Source organism: Dichotomopilus funicola (assembly GCF_033296635.1).
Source record: "Dichotomopilus funicola strain CBS 141.50 unplaced genomic scaffold C8A04scaffold_32, whole genome shotgun sequence".
Classification (NCBI taxonomy): Eukaryota; Fungi; Ascomycota; class Sordariomycetes; order Sordariales; family Chaetomiaceae; genus Dichotomopilus; species Dichotomopilus funicola.
This window is the reverse complement of record NW_026944053.1, coordinates 84,490-100,115: the sequence shown is the minus strand read 5'-3', so window position 1 is coordinate 100,115 and position 15,626 is coordinate 84,490. Positions and strand designations below refer to the sequence as shown.

The following is a 15,626-nucleotide window of genomic DNA, read 5'->3' as shown; positions in this document are numbered from 1 at the left end:
GAGTGGCGTGGGTTGCGAGATTTCGACTTCTTCCATTCCATAGCTCTCTCTCGCTGCTTTCTCCGTAGTGTATGTTCCCATCATCACCCATGAACCGTTTCCTTCAAAACCACCACCGAGAAGAGACAGCCTGGCCGGTTCATGATAGGCCCGCGGGCCGGCCGCCAGTGGAGTCGTGTTGCTGCTGCAGATGTTCCAGGAGCCCTGGTCCCTCCATGTTGCCAATTTAGGATGCGCGCGAGTGGAGATGGGATCATCGCCAATTTCAAACTACCAGAGGGCTGTTAGCGGAGAAGCGCGAGACGAGCTCAACGGGCTCGAGTTTCTCAATGGGGCGAAAAATAAAATCACGAAGATGAGGGGGCACAGCCTGCCGTTGTGGGCCCTCATGAGTGGTCCTCGTTGCGCGACTTGTCTCGAGGCAAGACAACTGCTTTCCACTGCCTCCTGAATCTTATGTGTTGTTTCTCGGCGTTTCTTGGCGAGCTGCTTAAAAGGCCGGACAAACAAGAAGCTCAATGGATAGTTAGCAGAAAACAAGAAATAGAGCACAGTACGAAGCCCTACGACAATACGCAGGGGATGTTTAGCCCATACGTTTTATTCTGTGTGTTGTGTTGTGTAGTTAATGCAGCGTAGCGTAGTGCTAATTATTCGTACTCGTGTTGGTTGTGCCGTGTGTTGGACAATCACCATGTCCTCTCGCTCCAACACAAATTACAAAGTCCCTAAATAAACGCTAATATCCCCTACCCCTCTCCCCAAATAGCTATGCTCTCCCGATCTGGCCACTGCTTGTAAAACTGCCGTTCAATGATTCTCGAATCCTTTAACAGTGCCGTTCAATCCCTTGTCATAACATCCCCATTTTCCTTTCTCACTCAAACACCACCTCCTCCCGCCCCCCTAAGCTTATTCCGCCCCTTACTAAACAACCCCTTCCCAGCCTTCCCCGCAGCCATCAACAACTCCTTACTCTTCGTCCCAGCCTGGTTCCCCGACCGCCCCAACCCGCTCAACCCATGCTGAAGATGCTGCGGGATATGCAACGCCGGTCCGCGTCCACCCAGTCCACTCAACCCTCCCGGTCCGCCCGGCCCGTGAGTCAGTGCCGGTACCGCACCACCAGCACCAGCAGCGGTCCCGTCGTGCAATGGTGCGGCAGCGGCCGCGTGGGCCATCAACACCCCCTCAGCATGCTCCGGATGCGCCGACGTCATGACCTGCACCCACTCGCCAAGACCAGACTCGAGGGCGGCAAACTGCGTGCGTGTCTCGTTGTACAGGCGGATACGGTCCGAGGCAAGAGTCATCTCCATGATGTTACGGAAGTTGATGATGTTTGTTGAGGCGGCCAGGTTGTTCGCGTTCCCGTTCCCGGTTCCCCCGCGGCTGCTCCCTGGTGCTGGTCCCACAGGTTGGAGTCCTGAGTGTTGTTGATCGCTGTCTCTCGTAAAAGCGGGGTGTTGCTCGAGGGGCGGTGAGGCGGACACGGGGTGTGAAGAGTCCTGGAGAACCTCTTTTTCTTCGGCTAGGGAGAGGCGTTTCGTATTGCTTGGCTCGTTAGAGGAATCCGACCCTAGCGACGTAGACCGGTCGTGCTTGTTGAGACCCAATGACGCGCCGAGCGTCGCGGCTGGGTTGAATTCGGGGGCTGATTCGGCCCTCAGGTCTTCTGCTGATTTCTCCGCTTCCCGGGCAGAAGAGGACTGCAACGGATTCACCTCCGGCGCACCGGGAACCGACTCGATATTGACCACATTATCAAGGCCAGATCCGAGGGCTTTCTGCTCAGTTGGAGGGCCAGCGGCCGGCGGTGTCTTGGACGCAGCTGCTGCTTGTGACAACCCTTCCCACGAGAAACGTTTCTGAAGCGTAGAATCGCCCAAAACGCTTCCGGATTGCGCATCAGAAGGCCCTCCAGGAGCAGAGTCCGACGGAGCCTCCACAGCGTTGTCCCCTTTAACAACCTCAGTGGGAATGGGAGGGACATCCGGCACCTCGCCTCCCGCACCAGGAAGAAGCAGGCCCGGTTCCACCTTGTCTTCGGTCGTCGACCAGTAGTCGCCGTACACATCTCCCAAATAGCTGCTCTCCCGTGTGGGATCTGTGGACGCCGCGGCATGGTAAGCAGCCGCCGGGTCTTCAGCTATATTGGTAAAGGCAGAGGTGGAAGGTTGCCCGGGGCTCAGGGACTTCATGATTTCTTCACTGAGGAGGTCGCTGTCTTTGACAGGAGAGTTGTTCGACGAGTCTGTTGTTGAATCTGCTGGCAATGGCGGAGACAAACGCGGTGGAGGGTTCTCGGGCGTGCTTCGGCGAGTATTAAGCGGTGCTGTCGGGGTGATTTCGGAGTGTCCGGTCGACCCCGTTGCTGGCCCGGGGCTGCCGGGTTTGGTGGTTTCGACATCGAGGGACGGCGACGCGAGATGCCGCGTGGCTTCAGGAGAGGTTTGTGGAGGCCCCATCTCCTCGTTTGTAACATTCGGAGCGGGGCTCGATGTAGAAACGGGGAGATCGCGCGGTGAGTCTGAGTGTAAGGCCGTAGGAGCGTTGTTGTCACTAGCCCCGTCTGCCGCACTCGTCGCGTCCTGTGAAGACCCAGTGATCGCAGGAGTAGCAGCGGCAACCGCAGCGGCGAGTGCGTCTTGAGATTTCGCCGTCTCGTCCGATATTTCAGTAGAAGATGGATCAAGAGGAGCGGGTGCAGAAAAGTCGCCGGGTGTCGAGGGTGTCTCGGTGACCCAACCACCCGGCAGTTGTGGCCTGGTTGGCTGGGGCACTGTTTGCTGCGTTTCGGTGGAAGATGTCGGTTCCCGTGCTGCATCAGCCGTATCGGGCTTTGGCGGCTCAGGTGCATCGAGAGCCGCTTGTGTCGCGTCTTGGTGCAACGGCAACCCAAGAGGACCGTCTTGATTGGGTTGGTCGGGCGGCGACGGGGCAGCAGCAGGTTCTCCTGCGTTAGTTGTACCGGTAGTAGCACCCGTATCAGTGGCTTCAGTGGCTGCAGTATTCGAGCCCACATGCCGGATCTCCGGCTCGGGGTTACCGGCCGATTGGCTTCCAGCAGCAGCAGCAGTTTGCACACCCGGCGCTTGGGGTTGAGCTTGACCTTGACCTTGGACTAGGCCCTTTGCCGGTTCTTCTGTCGTTGCTGTCTCGTCGGCCTCCGGGATGCAATCACCCGACGACGGGGATTGCAGACTACCAGAAAGGGGTGAGCGCAGTCCTGAACCAGGGAAAAAAGTGGAGGAGAACAGATCCTCTCCGAACGCCGACATGCGGCTCAGGTCAGGTAACTGGGGGCTTGTAGAATAACGCCGGATATCCCCAAAGGAAACGGGCTGCACAGACTTTGACTGTTCGTCGTGATAGGTTACCTCTCCCTGGCCCTCGCCCCGATCCTGCCCTTGTCCCTGGTTCTGTTTCTGTTCAAGAGCATCCACAGCGGTCGCTCCCGATGCGCCAACTGTCTCATTTAACGGGCCACCAACAGGCCCGGCACCGGACCGACCCGCTTCTTCCCCCATCCGTCGGTACAGATCGGCCGGACGGACAAAGGCTGGGGGCTTCGTTCCTCCAGGTGCCGAAGCCGAAGCCGACGCCGGTGCCGAAGCTCCCGCGATGGAGGGCGATCCCGAGCGGGCCTCGCTCCTATCAATCGACCGGGGGCTCGCATTCGCTTGCCGCATCGCATCCAGAGCGCCCGCACCACCGTCAAGATCCGGCATGGTATTTTCCCGGGAAGAAAGCTGCGAAGGAAGTTGATGGCCACCTTGTGGTGCCGGGGAACCCCCGCGTCTGCCATCGGGAGAGAAAGGCGGTCGCGAGTATCCCGGGCTGTTACGCGGCGATGAGCTATACGGATCGGTCCCCGTCCTCCGCGGCGGGCCGCTAATGGGTACGGATGGCGGGCTAGCTGTCTGGGACCGTACTGGAAGCCCGGCCAAAGACGGGGCAGGATGCTGCTGCGGAAAGGTTCGCACAGGCGGGGACCCAGTCGGCTGGAATTGTCTCGAGGTCGGTGAGTTATTCCCTGTCGGGAAACGTGGCCCGAGGGGCTTTGGTGGAGGTGCGGGGGGCTGGTCGTCGGCATCGTCGTCGTCTTGGTCGCCATACTCGTCACCCCAGTCATCGCCGTCGTAGTTTTGGGGCTTGAAGTTGGCCCATTTTTTTGTCTTCTGGCGGCTCACATTGACCTTGTATTGATTGCCGTCGTTGCTACTCGGCGCGCTTCCTGCGTTCGAGGACCTGTTTTCAATTCGCACGGTTAGCTGGGCGCGCGGGTCAAAGAGGCAATTCGCAAATCAACATAGAGGGGGACACGGACATTGCTTTGCTCGTTGGGAACACGGTCCCGTACGTCCCATCCATGACGACGTTCTAAATTCGGTAATGCCGGAAGTGTGTGCACCCGTTGGAGTAGGTCGGTGGCTTGTTTCGGTTGTAGAGAATTTCTTCTTTCTTTTCTCTATCTGCTTTTTCCCCTCTCGCAATCAAGCAGTCCTAGAGTTGGTTGGCGCGGGCGCACCCAAGAGGCGTCGTGTCTCAATGATGCGCACCCGCAGCTTGCTCTGGCACCTGGGCGGCAAAAAGCGACGGGTGTACTTCGTACTGGCAGACGAGTTGGCAAAGCAGCTTGCTGCCACAGTAATGCTGTTTGGCAGCCGCTCGTGGCTCAGAATTCCCCAGTGAACTTGGGATTAAGGATAGCTGCGATGCAGTATCAGGAGAAGGCCTGTTAGAAGGATCTTGCGCCAGATCGTGGGTCGCGTAAAGGGGCCGGCGGATTCCAGTTGTCGTTGAAAAGTCCGCCCCCACCGAGATGGAATGCCCCCGTTAATTCGCTTCACGAGGGGCCCGGGGTCAGGGACCGCGACGACAAAAGTTGTGGCGCAATGCCAAGTAAACGATGATCTGCACCCAAAAAAAGAGCGTCTCGCTGCAACGACACGGCGCGTCAAATTGGCTGCCAGCTCCCTGATTTTTATTTTCGTTTTCGTGGGAAGACGGGAGACCAATTGGCTTATGGACAAACCCTCTGAACTCGAGGAGAATTTGCAGTCAAGCGGGAACAAGCAACTCAATCCAGCAAGTCTCTCTCGGCGGGGACCATGACGTCGAGGTGCCGAGGGTCTCGAAACATGGAAACAAACAACGCCAGGACCACATGGGAAGCCAGGGAGAAAAGGTTTACGCTGGAGGCAGTTAGCTCCGTGGATGCCCCTGTATCCTGCATACAGCAGAAGGGACCAGGACAGTGAGCATGCAGACAATTCTTGTGACCATCAGAGCTAGGACTGTCGAGTGAGGTCCGTTACTTTCACCCTCCTCCCATACGTCGAGTACGAGTTGCAAGTTAGTTACTCAGATGCGCCGTTGCAAGTTTCGGCTCTGTGCCGTCGTGAAGAGAAGATTGTGGCCCTTGGTTTCTGGTCGACTCCACAGTGATAAAGCACAGTTCCCGCCGAGTGCTCACACAGTCTTGGCGAGGGGCCCACCCTCGGCCGGGCCTGGGGCAGTTTGATGAGCGGAGCGTCCAGGCGCCGCAGAACCGCGCCACTGAATCCGCGCCAAACACCACGTTGCGCTCGATTGAAACTCAACCAGAACAACACCAATCCGCCAGCTCACGATTACCACCACCCGTCACGACGACCGAACATCAACTCATCAGTCTTCTCCCATTGTACAGATCCATTTGATACATCTGAAACGAAGCCTTTCCTCCAACTCCCAACCGAATCAGCCGTCGCATCGACAAGAGGCCCACCCCTGGATTCCATCGAAAACCCCCAAGTTAAACCAAATCCCTTTCGAGAACACTCGCAGAAGCACGCACCCCCACCCCGTCGCGTTCGTCTCCGTTGAATCGATCCGCCGCCATGGCCGTTGCCATCAACGACCGCACGGTGGAGTTTCGCCACATCGTCACAGCCGCCCAGCGAAAACAGTCCGCAAAGCCCGGTTCGCAACGACTTCTCGGTAGCGATGCGCAAAACGGTGCGGCAGCCAGCGCGCCGCCACGACGGTCCGAGTTTGCGCGGCACGCAGCCGACATTGGGAGAGGGATTTCAGGCACGATGGGCAAACTCCAAAAACTCGCACAGCTCGCTAAGAAGCGCTCGCTGTTCGACGACAACCCGGTCGAGGTGAACGAGTTGACCTTCATCATCAAGCAAGACCTGTCCCGCCTCAACGAAGACATCCGCAACCTACAGGGGCTCTCCAAGCAGCTGCACCCCAAGCCGGACCAGGAAGGGGAGAACAACAAAAACATTCTGCTGCTGCTGCAGGGCAAGCTCGGGGATGTCAGCGCCAACTTCAAGGACGTGCTGGAGATCCGGACCAAGAACATCCAGGCGTCGCGGTCACGAACTGAGGCGTTTGTGTCGACGGTGGGACAGCATGCCCACGCGGCCCTGCCGCCGTCGGCGTCTCCGCTGTATGGCACGCCCCAGCGCGGGACACCATCGCCGGGGGCTGATCTTATCTCGCTCAACCCGGGCGGCGGCGGCGATCAGCAGCTGCAGCTGCAGATGATGGAGGAGGGGCAGAACCAGTATATTCAGCAGCGCGGGCAGGCGATCGAGGCGATTGAGTCGACTATCAACGAGCTGGGGTCAATGTACGTCACGTCACCATGGAGGGGAAACAGGGCAAGTTATGTGAACATCCAGTGCTAATACACTTTACAGTTTCGGGCAACTCGCCGCGATGGTGAGCGAGCAGTCGGAGATGATCCAGCGTATCGACGCCAACACGTATGTCCCCCAACCCCAAGAACTCGTGTTATGCGAGCACCCTTTACTAACCCCGCTGCAGAGACGATGTGGTGGATAATGTCGAAGGCGCACAGAAAGAGTTGCTGAAGTACTGGACCCGTGTTTCGGGCAACCGGTGGCTTGTGGCCAAGATGTTTGGTGTTCTGGTACGTCGAACCCCACCCATTCACCCCTTATCTTTTTGTAACACACCCCATGCTAACATCACACTCGCTCGGTAGATGGTATTCTTCCTGCTCTGGGTGTTGATCGCCGGGTAGCTGGGGCAGCGCAGTGCGTTGTGCATTGCCCGTCTTCTTTTCTCTCCCTTTCTTGTATACCAACTTTTAGCCCTTACACCTTCCTACTACTACTACACTTTGCGGCGGGCGTCAGCATAGACTCTTTTTTCTCTCTCGCGTCTCGTGCGGTAGACATTTTTTTTTTTTAGTAATAGGGAGGGATCCAACGCATCGGTCGAATACGCATTCATGTCTTGGAGGGATGGAGGAATGAAGGGATATGGGGGTATGAGGGTGGTGGAGGTATCTTGTAGCTTTGTATTGGCGAGATGACAGCAAGCGTAAAGAAATGCGTAAGGTCAGGCGGCAGTGTTCGTTACACATGAGGATTGATCCATGGTTTCTTAGATGTGGTGGTGGTGCCAGTCATACTCGGGGTGGGGTTGTTGGTACTTGAATTCAGTACGGTAATTACAGATGCGAAACGGACCGTGACAGATCATGACCGGCCTGGATTTTCGCCAGTTTTGTCCACGGAATATATTTTCCACCTATCAACTCTTGGTTTCCCGGTGAAACCCACGATGTCCCTGGACAACCCCACCATCCCCGCCTACCCCGCGATGTTGTGAGAAGCAGTTATACAGAGAGGCAGTTTGTTTAGCTATTCATGACCCGTGAGAATCGAGATGACCCGTATGCTGGACCGGGTAGACTTGAGGTATAGAGGAACAAACATCTGTTCTTTTCCGAGCCTCCTTGGAAAAACAGAATGAGATTTGAATCATGTCCTTCGATTATTCGACGGATCAATCATCAAGCCAAGGAACCGTTCGGCACATGAAGCTCCCCGCGGCAAAGATGCACCGAAGCTCGACCCGCTCCGCCGCTCGGGGTGTCGTGATGGCGCCCCCATTTAGCCGGGGTTGAAACAGAGAAATAGATACCCACTTGAAACCTTTCACTCCCTGTTCCTTGACATTTAACACGGAGGGCGATTGATGTTTCCTGTGACCTACACGTATAACAAGTTGCCTGCCCGTTGTGTAACAGACGAACTCCCAGAGATCACGCAGATAACCACCACAATGGCAGACAAGACCTTCAAGCTCAACACCGGCCAGGACATTCCCGCTCTGGGCCTTGGTGAGTAGCCCTCTTTACGCCCAGTCCGTGATGGCTTTTCTTCAACAATCCATCTAACCTGAGTACACACTCCAACAGGCACATGGCAAGGCGAACCCGGCAAAGTCAAGACCGCAGTTGCGCACGCCCTCAAGGCCGGCTACCGGCTGATCGACGGGGCCTACTGCTACGGCAACGAGGACGAGGTCGGACAGGGCCTAGCGGAGGCGTTTGCTGCGGGCCTCAAGCGTGAGGATGTGTTTGTCGTGAGCAAGGTGTGGGCTACGTACACGACGCGGTGCGAGCTGGGGCTGCAGAAGAGTCTGGACAAGTTGGGGTTGGATTATGTAGATTTGTTCTTGGTCGTAGGTTGAACAGTCTCTGGATTGGATGAAGAGATGCTGACGAGGTGATAGCATTGGCCTTTGTTGATGAACCCTGAAGGTGAGAACCCAGAGTCATATCCCCCGGGATAAACGGTCATACTCACTCTATCTCAGGCAACGATGACCGGTTCCCCAAGCTCCCCAATGGTGAGCGCGACATCATCCGCTCACACAACCACGTCGACACATGGAAGCAGATGGAGAAGCTCGTCGCGACGGGCAAGACCAAGGCCATTGGTGTTTCTAACGTATGGCCCCCTATATCTCCAACGCCTAGGTTTCTAGGTACGACCTAGCTAACACATGCCACAGTACAGCAAACGCTACCTGGAACAGCTGCTCCCGCACGCCACGATCAAGCCGGCGGTCAACCAGATCGAGAACCACCCTGCCCTGCCGCAGCAAGAGATTGTCGACCTCTGCAAGCAAGAAGGCATCCACATCATGGCGTACAGCCCGCTGGGCAGCACGGGCGGGCCGCTGCTGACGGCCGAGCCGGTGGTCCAGATTGCTGAGAAGCACGGCGTGCCGGCGTCGACGGTGTTGTTGAGTTACCACAGTGAGCTTTTTATCCGCCTCGAAACATGGAAAAAAAAAGACAAGAAAAAAGAGAGACTGTAGAGTGGTGCTAACGGTATTCACAGTCCCCCGTGGCAGCACAGTCCTGGCCAAGTCGGTCACGCCGTCGCGCATCGACGCCAACCTGAAGCTGATCGACCTCGATGCCGACGACGTCAAGGTGCTCAACGACTACTCGGATAGGTTGGGCAAAGAGAAGAAGTTCCAGCGGTTTGTGTATCCGCCGTTTGGTGTCGAGTTTGGCTTCCCGGATAAGTCGTAGGCAGGGGAGTACGGTTCATGGAAGATATAGAGGGGGTAAATAAATAGGAGTAAACAGTCGCGGATTATACAATGCAATCTTCTAAATCTTTCTACATTTTATGCGTGCCTATTCCTACATATCTACCATCACTTTCAACACCAACTTCCCCTCATCATCCTTCACCCTGGCAGCCATATCAAACGCCTTGGGGATACTGTCCAACCCGGTAAACCGCTGGGTAATGAGCTTGGTAAAGTCAGGCAGCTTGGGGTCCTTGCTGGCCAGCAGCTGGATGACGCGCGGGTAGGTGTTGGCGTAGCGGAAGACGCCGACGAGGTCGACCTCGCGGAGCGCGGCAGCCGAGATGGGCAGGGTCTGGATGGGGTTGCCCATGCCGATGAGCATGATGCGGCCGCCGGGGGCTGTGGCCTACGACATCATTAGTGGTTTTTCTCTCAAAGAGTTGAGATACAGCAGACAATGGCAAAGTAACTCACATAAATGGCAGCCTGCAAACACGTCTCAACCCCCGTACATTCATACGTAACCCCAACGTCCCCAAACACCTCCCCCTCCTTCCCCCCCGGTACCACCGTCCCCTTCACAAGCCCAGCCACTTCCCTCGCAAACGCCAGCTTCGCCTCCACCGTCTCAGGCCTCGTCATCGGCACAACAACCGCCGCATCAGCAAACCCGTTATCCACGGCAAACTGCACCCGGTCAGGCTGGATATCAGCGATGACGACGCGGGCGCCGGCCACGGCTTTGCTGAGTGCCGCACACAGCAGGCCGACGGTGCCGGCGCCGAAGACGAGGACGGTTTGGTTGGGGGTTGTCAGGCGGGCGCGGTCGAGGGCGTGGAGGGCGACGGCTAGCGGTTCGGTTAGGGCGCCTTGTTCGAGGGTTACCGAGGGGGGGAGTCTGGGGGTTCGTTAGCATGTTGAAGAATTCTCAACCACCCCCCCAAAAATGGAAAGAAAAAGGGGAGAAAACATACTTGTGACACCACTTAGCCGGGTGAGTAATCCGTTCCTGCAGCGTTCCCTGCGCATGCGGCACCGCCTTGGCCGAGCTGCGAAACTTCATCTCGCGGCAGATATTATACCGTCCCGCGACACACAGCTCACAACGCTCACACGGCTGGCCCACCTCGAGCGCGACACGGTCACCGACCTGGAAGGTTGAGGTTGAGGCAGAGCCCACCGCAGTGACAACGCCGGCCGACTCGTGGCCCAGGGTCAGCGGCTCGCGGACGAGGATGTCGCCGTTGCGGAAGTGGCCGAAGTAGTGCAGGTCGGACCCGCAGAGGCCGGTGGCTTTGACGGCGACTTGGACGTCGTCGGGGCCGAGAGGGGGGAGGTCCCGGGATTCCTAAGAGTGTCAGCGGCTTTTCTTTTTCTTTCCCCCCATTTCTTTTATCTTGTTTTTATTTCTTTTTGCAAAAAAAAATATTAGGGGGTACGTACGAGACGCAGGTCCCGGGCTCCGTGGAGGACGGAGGCGTTTACGCGGGCAGCCATGGCAACCTAGGAGCCTGAGGGATACTCTCAAAATTGACGCTTGTATGTACAAGAAAAGGGGGTTGAAGTCAAGTAAGTAGAAATGAAACTCAAAGTATTACAAGTGTATCAACGGTGCTACGTCGGAACTAGGCAAATTAAATTCTACAAGAGTGTGAATACAAATACACTAATGTTTGTGTCTCCTTTCCACGCCGATACCGATCCGCCGCCGGTCCATGTCCGGTCGACGGGGAAACACTCACCCGGAGCCACAGGAGGGCCGAATTGGCGGGGTTGTCCAACGGTCAGGGGCCGAGGGAGTCGAGATCCGGTGGTAAGCGGAGTGTGTAATTACCCCACGATTTCAATGTCCAGTACGTGCTTTACGCCGTTAATTACCGGTTTACGGGCCTTTCCCTGTGAGCTCACCGGAAAGCAGCCCACTTACACCCCTCCGAGGTATTACGTGGGGCCTGTTCCTCATTCAGTCACCACTTCTCAGCACACAACTTTAACCCTCACTCTCAATTCTTACTCTTAAAACAACGTCATCGAACCAGCCCAATATGTTTTCTCTTGAAGGCCACACGGCGCTGGTGACGGGCGGCACGCGGGGCATTGGCCAGGCTGTTGCTATTGCGCTCGCCGAGGCCGGAGCCGACATTCTACTCGTCCAGGTGCGTCACTTCCATACTTTTACTACTTTTACTGGCTGAGTTATGGGTTCCCTTTTTCACTCATGCTTACTTGTTTCTCAACCTCTATTCTCTTGCATATTGAACACGCCCCTGAATTAAACCCCTGAACACAACAAACACACACCCAACCATATATCCAACCTTCAACCTCTAATCATAGAACTATGCTAACCAACTACCCAGCGCGACCCCTCCTCAACAGCAACCCAATCCGCCATCCAAGCCCTCGGCCGCAAAGCCACAATCTACACCGCCGATCTCTCCGACCCGGCCTCCGTCGCCTCCCTCGTACCCGCCATCCTGAACGACATCACCGAAATCCGCATCCTAGTAAACTGCGCCGGCATCCAACGCCGACACCCCTCCCACCTCTTCCCCGACACCGACTTCCAACAAGTCCTCCAAGTCAACCTTTCCAGCGTCTTCACCCTCTGCCGGGACGTCGGCGCCCACATGCTGAACCTGGAACCCTCCCCCGTGACAGGCCGCAGGGGATCCATCATCAACTTCGCTTCTCTGTTGACTTTCCAAGGCGGGTTGACGGTCCCCGCGTATGCGGCGTCCAAGGGGGCCGTGGGCCAGTTGACCAAGAGTTTGGCGAATGAGTGGACGGCGAAGGGGGTGACGGTGAATGCGATTGCGCCGGGGTATGTTGAGACGGAGATGAATACGGCTTTATTGAATGATCCGGAGCGGTTGGCGAGTATTAGTGCGAGGATACCCGCCGGGAGGGTATGTTTCCCCCTTTCCCCCCTTTTCTACCCCTGATTGTTCCCCTTATTGCGCCCCTTATTGCGCCCCTTATTGTTTAAAGACCGCTCGCTGGGCTGAGACTGACCATTACGCAGTGGGGCAACCCTGAGGACTTCAAGGGTACGGCAGTGTACCTGGCTAGCAAGGCGAGCGCCTATGTGAGCGGACACGTACTGGTGGTGGACGGTGGGTGGATGGGACGGTGACGGATCCTAACAACACTTGGTTTTCTTGTATATGGATCTATGGACAGGGTTGGTCGATAAAATCTGGTAAAGCATAACGTTACAGCAAACTTTCACCCTGATTCCCATTTGCATCATAACCCCCATCTAATCCCGCACTCCGGCCATAACCTTCTCCATCCACGGATACACAGACTCGTTGGCCATCGGATATCCCATATGCAACGCCCCCGGGAAAAACCGGGCGTGCTTGGCGGTGCCATACTCCAACAGCATGAATGAGTCCTCGATCGGCATCAGTCCGTCTTGCGTGCCCTGTTCTCGTTAGCCGATGTAGTCCTACGTCGAGTTTATTAGGAAACTTACATTGACCAAAAGCAGCTCGGTCGACGGCTGCTGGATGATGCCCGTCTCGAGCAACGAGAACTTCTTTTGCGCATTCGCCTTGTACTCTTCGACAGAACTAAAGCCGTGTTTCATCGCCATTGCAGGCGTCAACCTACTACGAGTGAGCCTTCTCCCATAAAACTGAAACGGTGGAAGGAGAAGAGTAACAAGACGTACTGGAAAGGGTACTCATGCCCCTCGGCCTTCTCCAACCACTCGGGATCATAAAAATGATGGCACCCCGCCCCCTGGGCAACACAGCCCGCTAGCTGGCTCCCATGGGTGTGCGCAATGCGCACGGCGTAGTACCCGCCGGCACTGAGTCCCCAGACCATCACGCGTTTCATGTCGAACCGGCCGTCCTTGCCCATCCACCTAAGCAGGCTGGTCCACATCCGGTCGGGCGACTTCGGGTCGGCGCTGTCCGCGGGGCAGTCCGCCGTGCCAGGGATTTCGACCACCACCGAGGCCCTGTCTTTGTCAGCCTTGACTGTGTTCTATCTTCACATACAGTGCAAGGGGAAGATGAGAGAAACAGTACGTACCAGCCCCTCTTCAAAAACTCATTACACCGCACCGTGTTATCCGGCCGGTACCCATCCAGTCCCGTCATCAAAATCACCACGGGGCTCTTCTCCCCGGGTCCCTTCGACGACGGAGTCCGGACATACACCGGGATCTTGTCCCGGTCTGCGCCTATAGCGTACACATGCTGGACAATCACGTCCTGGAGGGGGCTCTCCCATAGCGCGCCGGCCTTGAGGTAGGCAGCCTTTTGTGCCTCCCATGCTTTCCTGTTGCATTTTCTCGTGTCAGTAATGAATTTTGTCCAGGTAGGTATGCTAGAGGACGTCTCTGAGAATACTAAAGAGTCGAGAACATACCACTTGGCAAGATCATTGACAATCGGATACCCGGTGATGTACGGGAACCGGGCAATCCGGTACACGGCACAGGCCCGCAGGTACAAAATCGACGCCGCGTGCTTCTTGCCGGCCGCCACGGCTGCGTCGCCTGACGAGACAAGACCCTCGGCGACGGGGAAGAAGGCCTCGGTATAGGCTGGAGAGGTGGCGTCATTGGAGTGTTTCTGGGGTTTGTGTGAGTCAGGTGTGAGTCAGGTGTGAGTTGGGTGAGTGGGTGAATGGGTGTCGGGCGATATTATAGGGAGAGCACCTCAATAAGCTCCGCAAATATGGGAGCAAAATCCTCATAGTCACCGTCGTGGAACGGGTAGAGGGATTTGGTGCACTGGAAACATATCCGTCAGTGCTCATAACAGGATGGATAATCGTGTTCAGTCCGTACCGGAAACTTCCACCGAGTCTCCCACAACTCCTTGATACCATTGTGGTGCGGCATACGTTGCTCAAATGCCTCAGCGCCCATGATCCACTGCTTAGGGGCCTTCTCCCCGTCCTTGCCAGAGGCAGCGGCAGCCCGAGTTGAGTGAGGAGACATAATGCACAGAGTAGCAAGATAGTCACGGACGGTGAACAAATGGGAGGAAGTCGGAAGAAGAAGAAGAGAACGAATTGTTGAGAAGTAGTAAGATGGGCTATGTGACAAGTGACTCTGCTTCACAGCGCTTTTTCCTTGTTGGCAACCGGTGATCCGTTCTTGCGACCAAGAGAAGAAGAAGAGGAAGAAGCAGAATACACCGAAACTGAACTGCGTCTTCTTCGACGAGTGGGAGCAGGTTGGGGGACTCCGAGTTTTTGACACGCTCTGTTTATAGCAGGATTAATTATTATCTGAACCCCAACACCAACGTCATTTGGGAGGGGACGAGAGGAGAGGGGAGGATAAGAGAGAGGGGGTGCACGCACTCCAACTGCACCAGAGCGATGCGGACCCGGGTCAGAGCGACGTGGAGGTCGCGGTCAATGGGTTCCGACTGCATTGTGTTTTATGGTTTTTTCTAACGCAAATCGGGAAGGCGTAAGTAAGAAACTGTATCGGTGGAGAGCGTCTCAGAACGGTCGAGGACTGAGTGTTGGGGATATCCGTCGTAATCCGTAGTCCGAGTGTGATGCAAGGACAACCGCTTTGTCTAATTAGATAGCGCTAGGTAGTTGAGTGTTGGGGTTGGAGTGCTTCCGGGAGCAAGATAGATGGCCGTAGAATATTTGAAATAAAGTCAAAGAGGGGATGGGAATGGCTCAGATCTTGTAAGTGTCAGTTTTGGAATCATACGTTTGATTCCATATAAGTGAGATGACCTGAGAGTAATCCAAAAAGCTGACCGCAGCGGGCCGTGGCCAACTTCTAATACTAATACCAGTACTAATACGCCATTCCACCTCCGAGTCCCGGGAAATCCAAAAGGATGTCCACTACTCAGCAAGCCACCTCTCCGTCGAATAAGAATTACGCCGATGAGTTTGTTTCCCGGTGACCTTTCGCTGTTACTCGGGGTTCCCCGTCAAGGGTGACATGGCGGGCCGGTGTAACGCTAGGAACTCCGATCAGGAATCCGGGGGACAAGCAAGACCAGATACCAAGGCGGGGGAGAAACAAAATGCAGGCTGGTTTAGGAAAGTCCCCGGAGTTGGTGCGATGGGGTAAACGAGAAACTTGGCTTGGCGGAGGGCGCTCCCGTTTCCCGCTGGGGGGGAAATTGTGAGAAATCACATGTCGGAGGCGAGAAGGAATGCGGCCGCTGGTGGTTCGCGAGGTCGGATTGGAGGTTGGCATTGGCGTCTTGGTGTGGTGGAGGGGCACAGGCTGTCACACGGCCACTCAATCCGCGGGTCGTATG

At 56.2% G+C, this 15,626-nt stretch overlaps 6 protein-coding genes across 6 annotated transcripts; 3 read left to right on the top strand and 3 right to left on the bottom strand.

Annotated features, from left to right (window-relative positions):
* Positions 1 to 881: 881 nt before the first annotated feature.
* C8A04DRAFT_12299 (uncharacterized protein) lies at positions 882 to 4,374 on the bottom strand (the record flags this gene model as incomplete). Its single annotated transcript, XM_062777294.1, has 4 exons — positions 882 to 1,081; positions 1,133 to 3,004; positions 3,119 to 4,233; positions 4,325 to 4,374. The coding sequence occupies 4 exons, from the start codon at positions 4,372 to 4,374 to the stop codon at positions 882 to 884; spliced, it is 3,237 nt and encodes a 1,078-aa protein (XP_062636913.1).
* A 1,511-nt stretch (positions 4,375 to 5,885) lies between these two features.
* On the top strand, positions 5,886 to 7,045 carry C8A04DRAFT_37341 (t-SNARE; the record flags this gene model as incomplete). Its single annotated transcript, XM_062783841.1, has 4 exons — positions 5,886 to 6,628; positions 6,699 to 6,764; positions 6,826 to 6,931; positions 7,007 to 7,045. The coding sequence occupies 4 exons, from the start codon at positions 5,886 to 5,888 to the stop codon at positions 7,043 to 7,045; spliced, it is 954 nt and encodes a 317-aa protein (XP_062636912.1).
* A 1,049-nt stretch (positions 7,046 to 8,094) lies between these two features.
* On the top strand, positions 8,095 to 9,358 carry C8A04DRAFT_12230 (NADP-dependent oxidoreductase domain-containing protein; the record flags this gene model as incomplete). Its single annotated transcript, XM_062777263.1, has 6 exons — positions 8,095 to 8,152; positions 8,231 to 8,496; positions 8,548 to 8,575; positions 8,632 to 8,765; positions 8,830 to 9,076; positions 9,162 to 9,358. The coding sequence occupies 6 exons, from the start codon at positions 8,095 to 8,097 to the stop codon at positions 9,356 to 9,358; spliced, it is 930 nt and encodes a 309-aa protein (XP_062636911.1).
* Positions 9,359 to 9,472: 114 nt separating this feature from the next.
* On the bottom strand, positions 9,473 to 10,860 carry C8A04DRAFT_28732 (chaperonin 10-like protein; the record flags this gene model as incomplete). The annotated part of the gene is made up of 4 exons (XM_062780759.1): positions 9,473 to 9,769; positions 9,838 to 10,261; positions 10,338 to 10,711; positions 10,807 to 10,860. The coding sequence occupies 4 exons, from the start codon at positions 10,858 to 10,860 to the stop codon at positions 9,473 to 9,475; spliced, it is 1,149 nt and encodes a 382-aa protein (XP_062636910.1).
* A 548-nt stretch (positions 10,861 to 11,408) lies between these two features.
* C8A04DRAFT_28731 (uncharacterized protein) lies at positions 11,409 to 12,499 on the top strand (the record flags this gene model as incomplete). Its single annotated transcript, XM_062780758.1, has 3 exons — positions 11,409 to 11,519; positions 11,724 to 12,272; positions 12,389 to 12,499. The coding sequence occupies 3 exons, from the start codon at positions 11,409 to 11,411 to the stop codon at positions 12,497 to 12,499; spliced, it is 771 nt and encodes a 256-aa protein (XP_062636909.1).
* A 126-nt stretch (positions 12,500 to 12,625) lies between these two features.
* On the bottom strand, positions 12,626 to 14,326 carry C8A04DRAFT_12229 (esterase FrsA; the record flags this gene model as incomplete). Its single annotated transcript, XM_062777262.1, has 7 exons — positions 12,626 to 12,793; positions 12,845 to 12,977; positions 13,043 to 13,336; positions 13,411 to 13,659; positions 13,750 to 13,955; positions 14,042 to 14,116; positions 14,174 to 14,326. 7 exons carry the CDS (start codon positions 14,324 to 14,326, stop codon positions 12,626 to 12,628), a joined length of 1,278 nt encoding a protein of 425 aa, XP_062636908.1.
* Between the last annotated feature and the right edge of the window lie 1,300 nt (positions 14,327 to 15,626).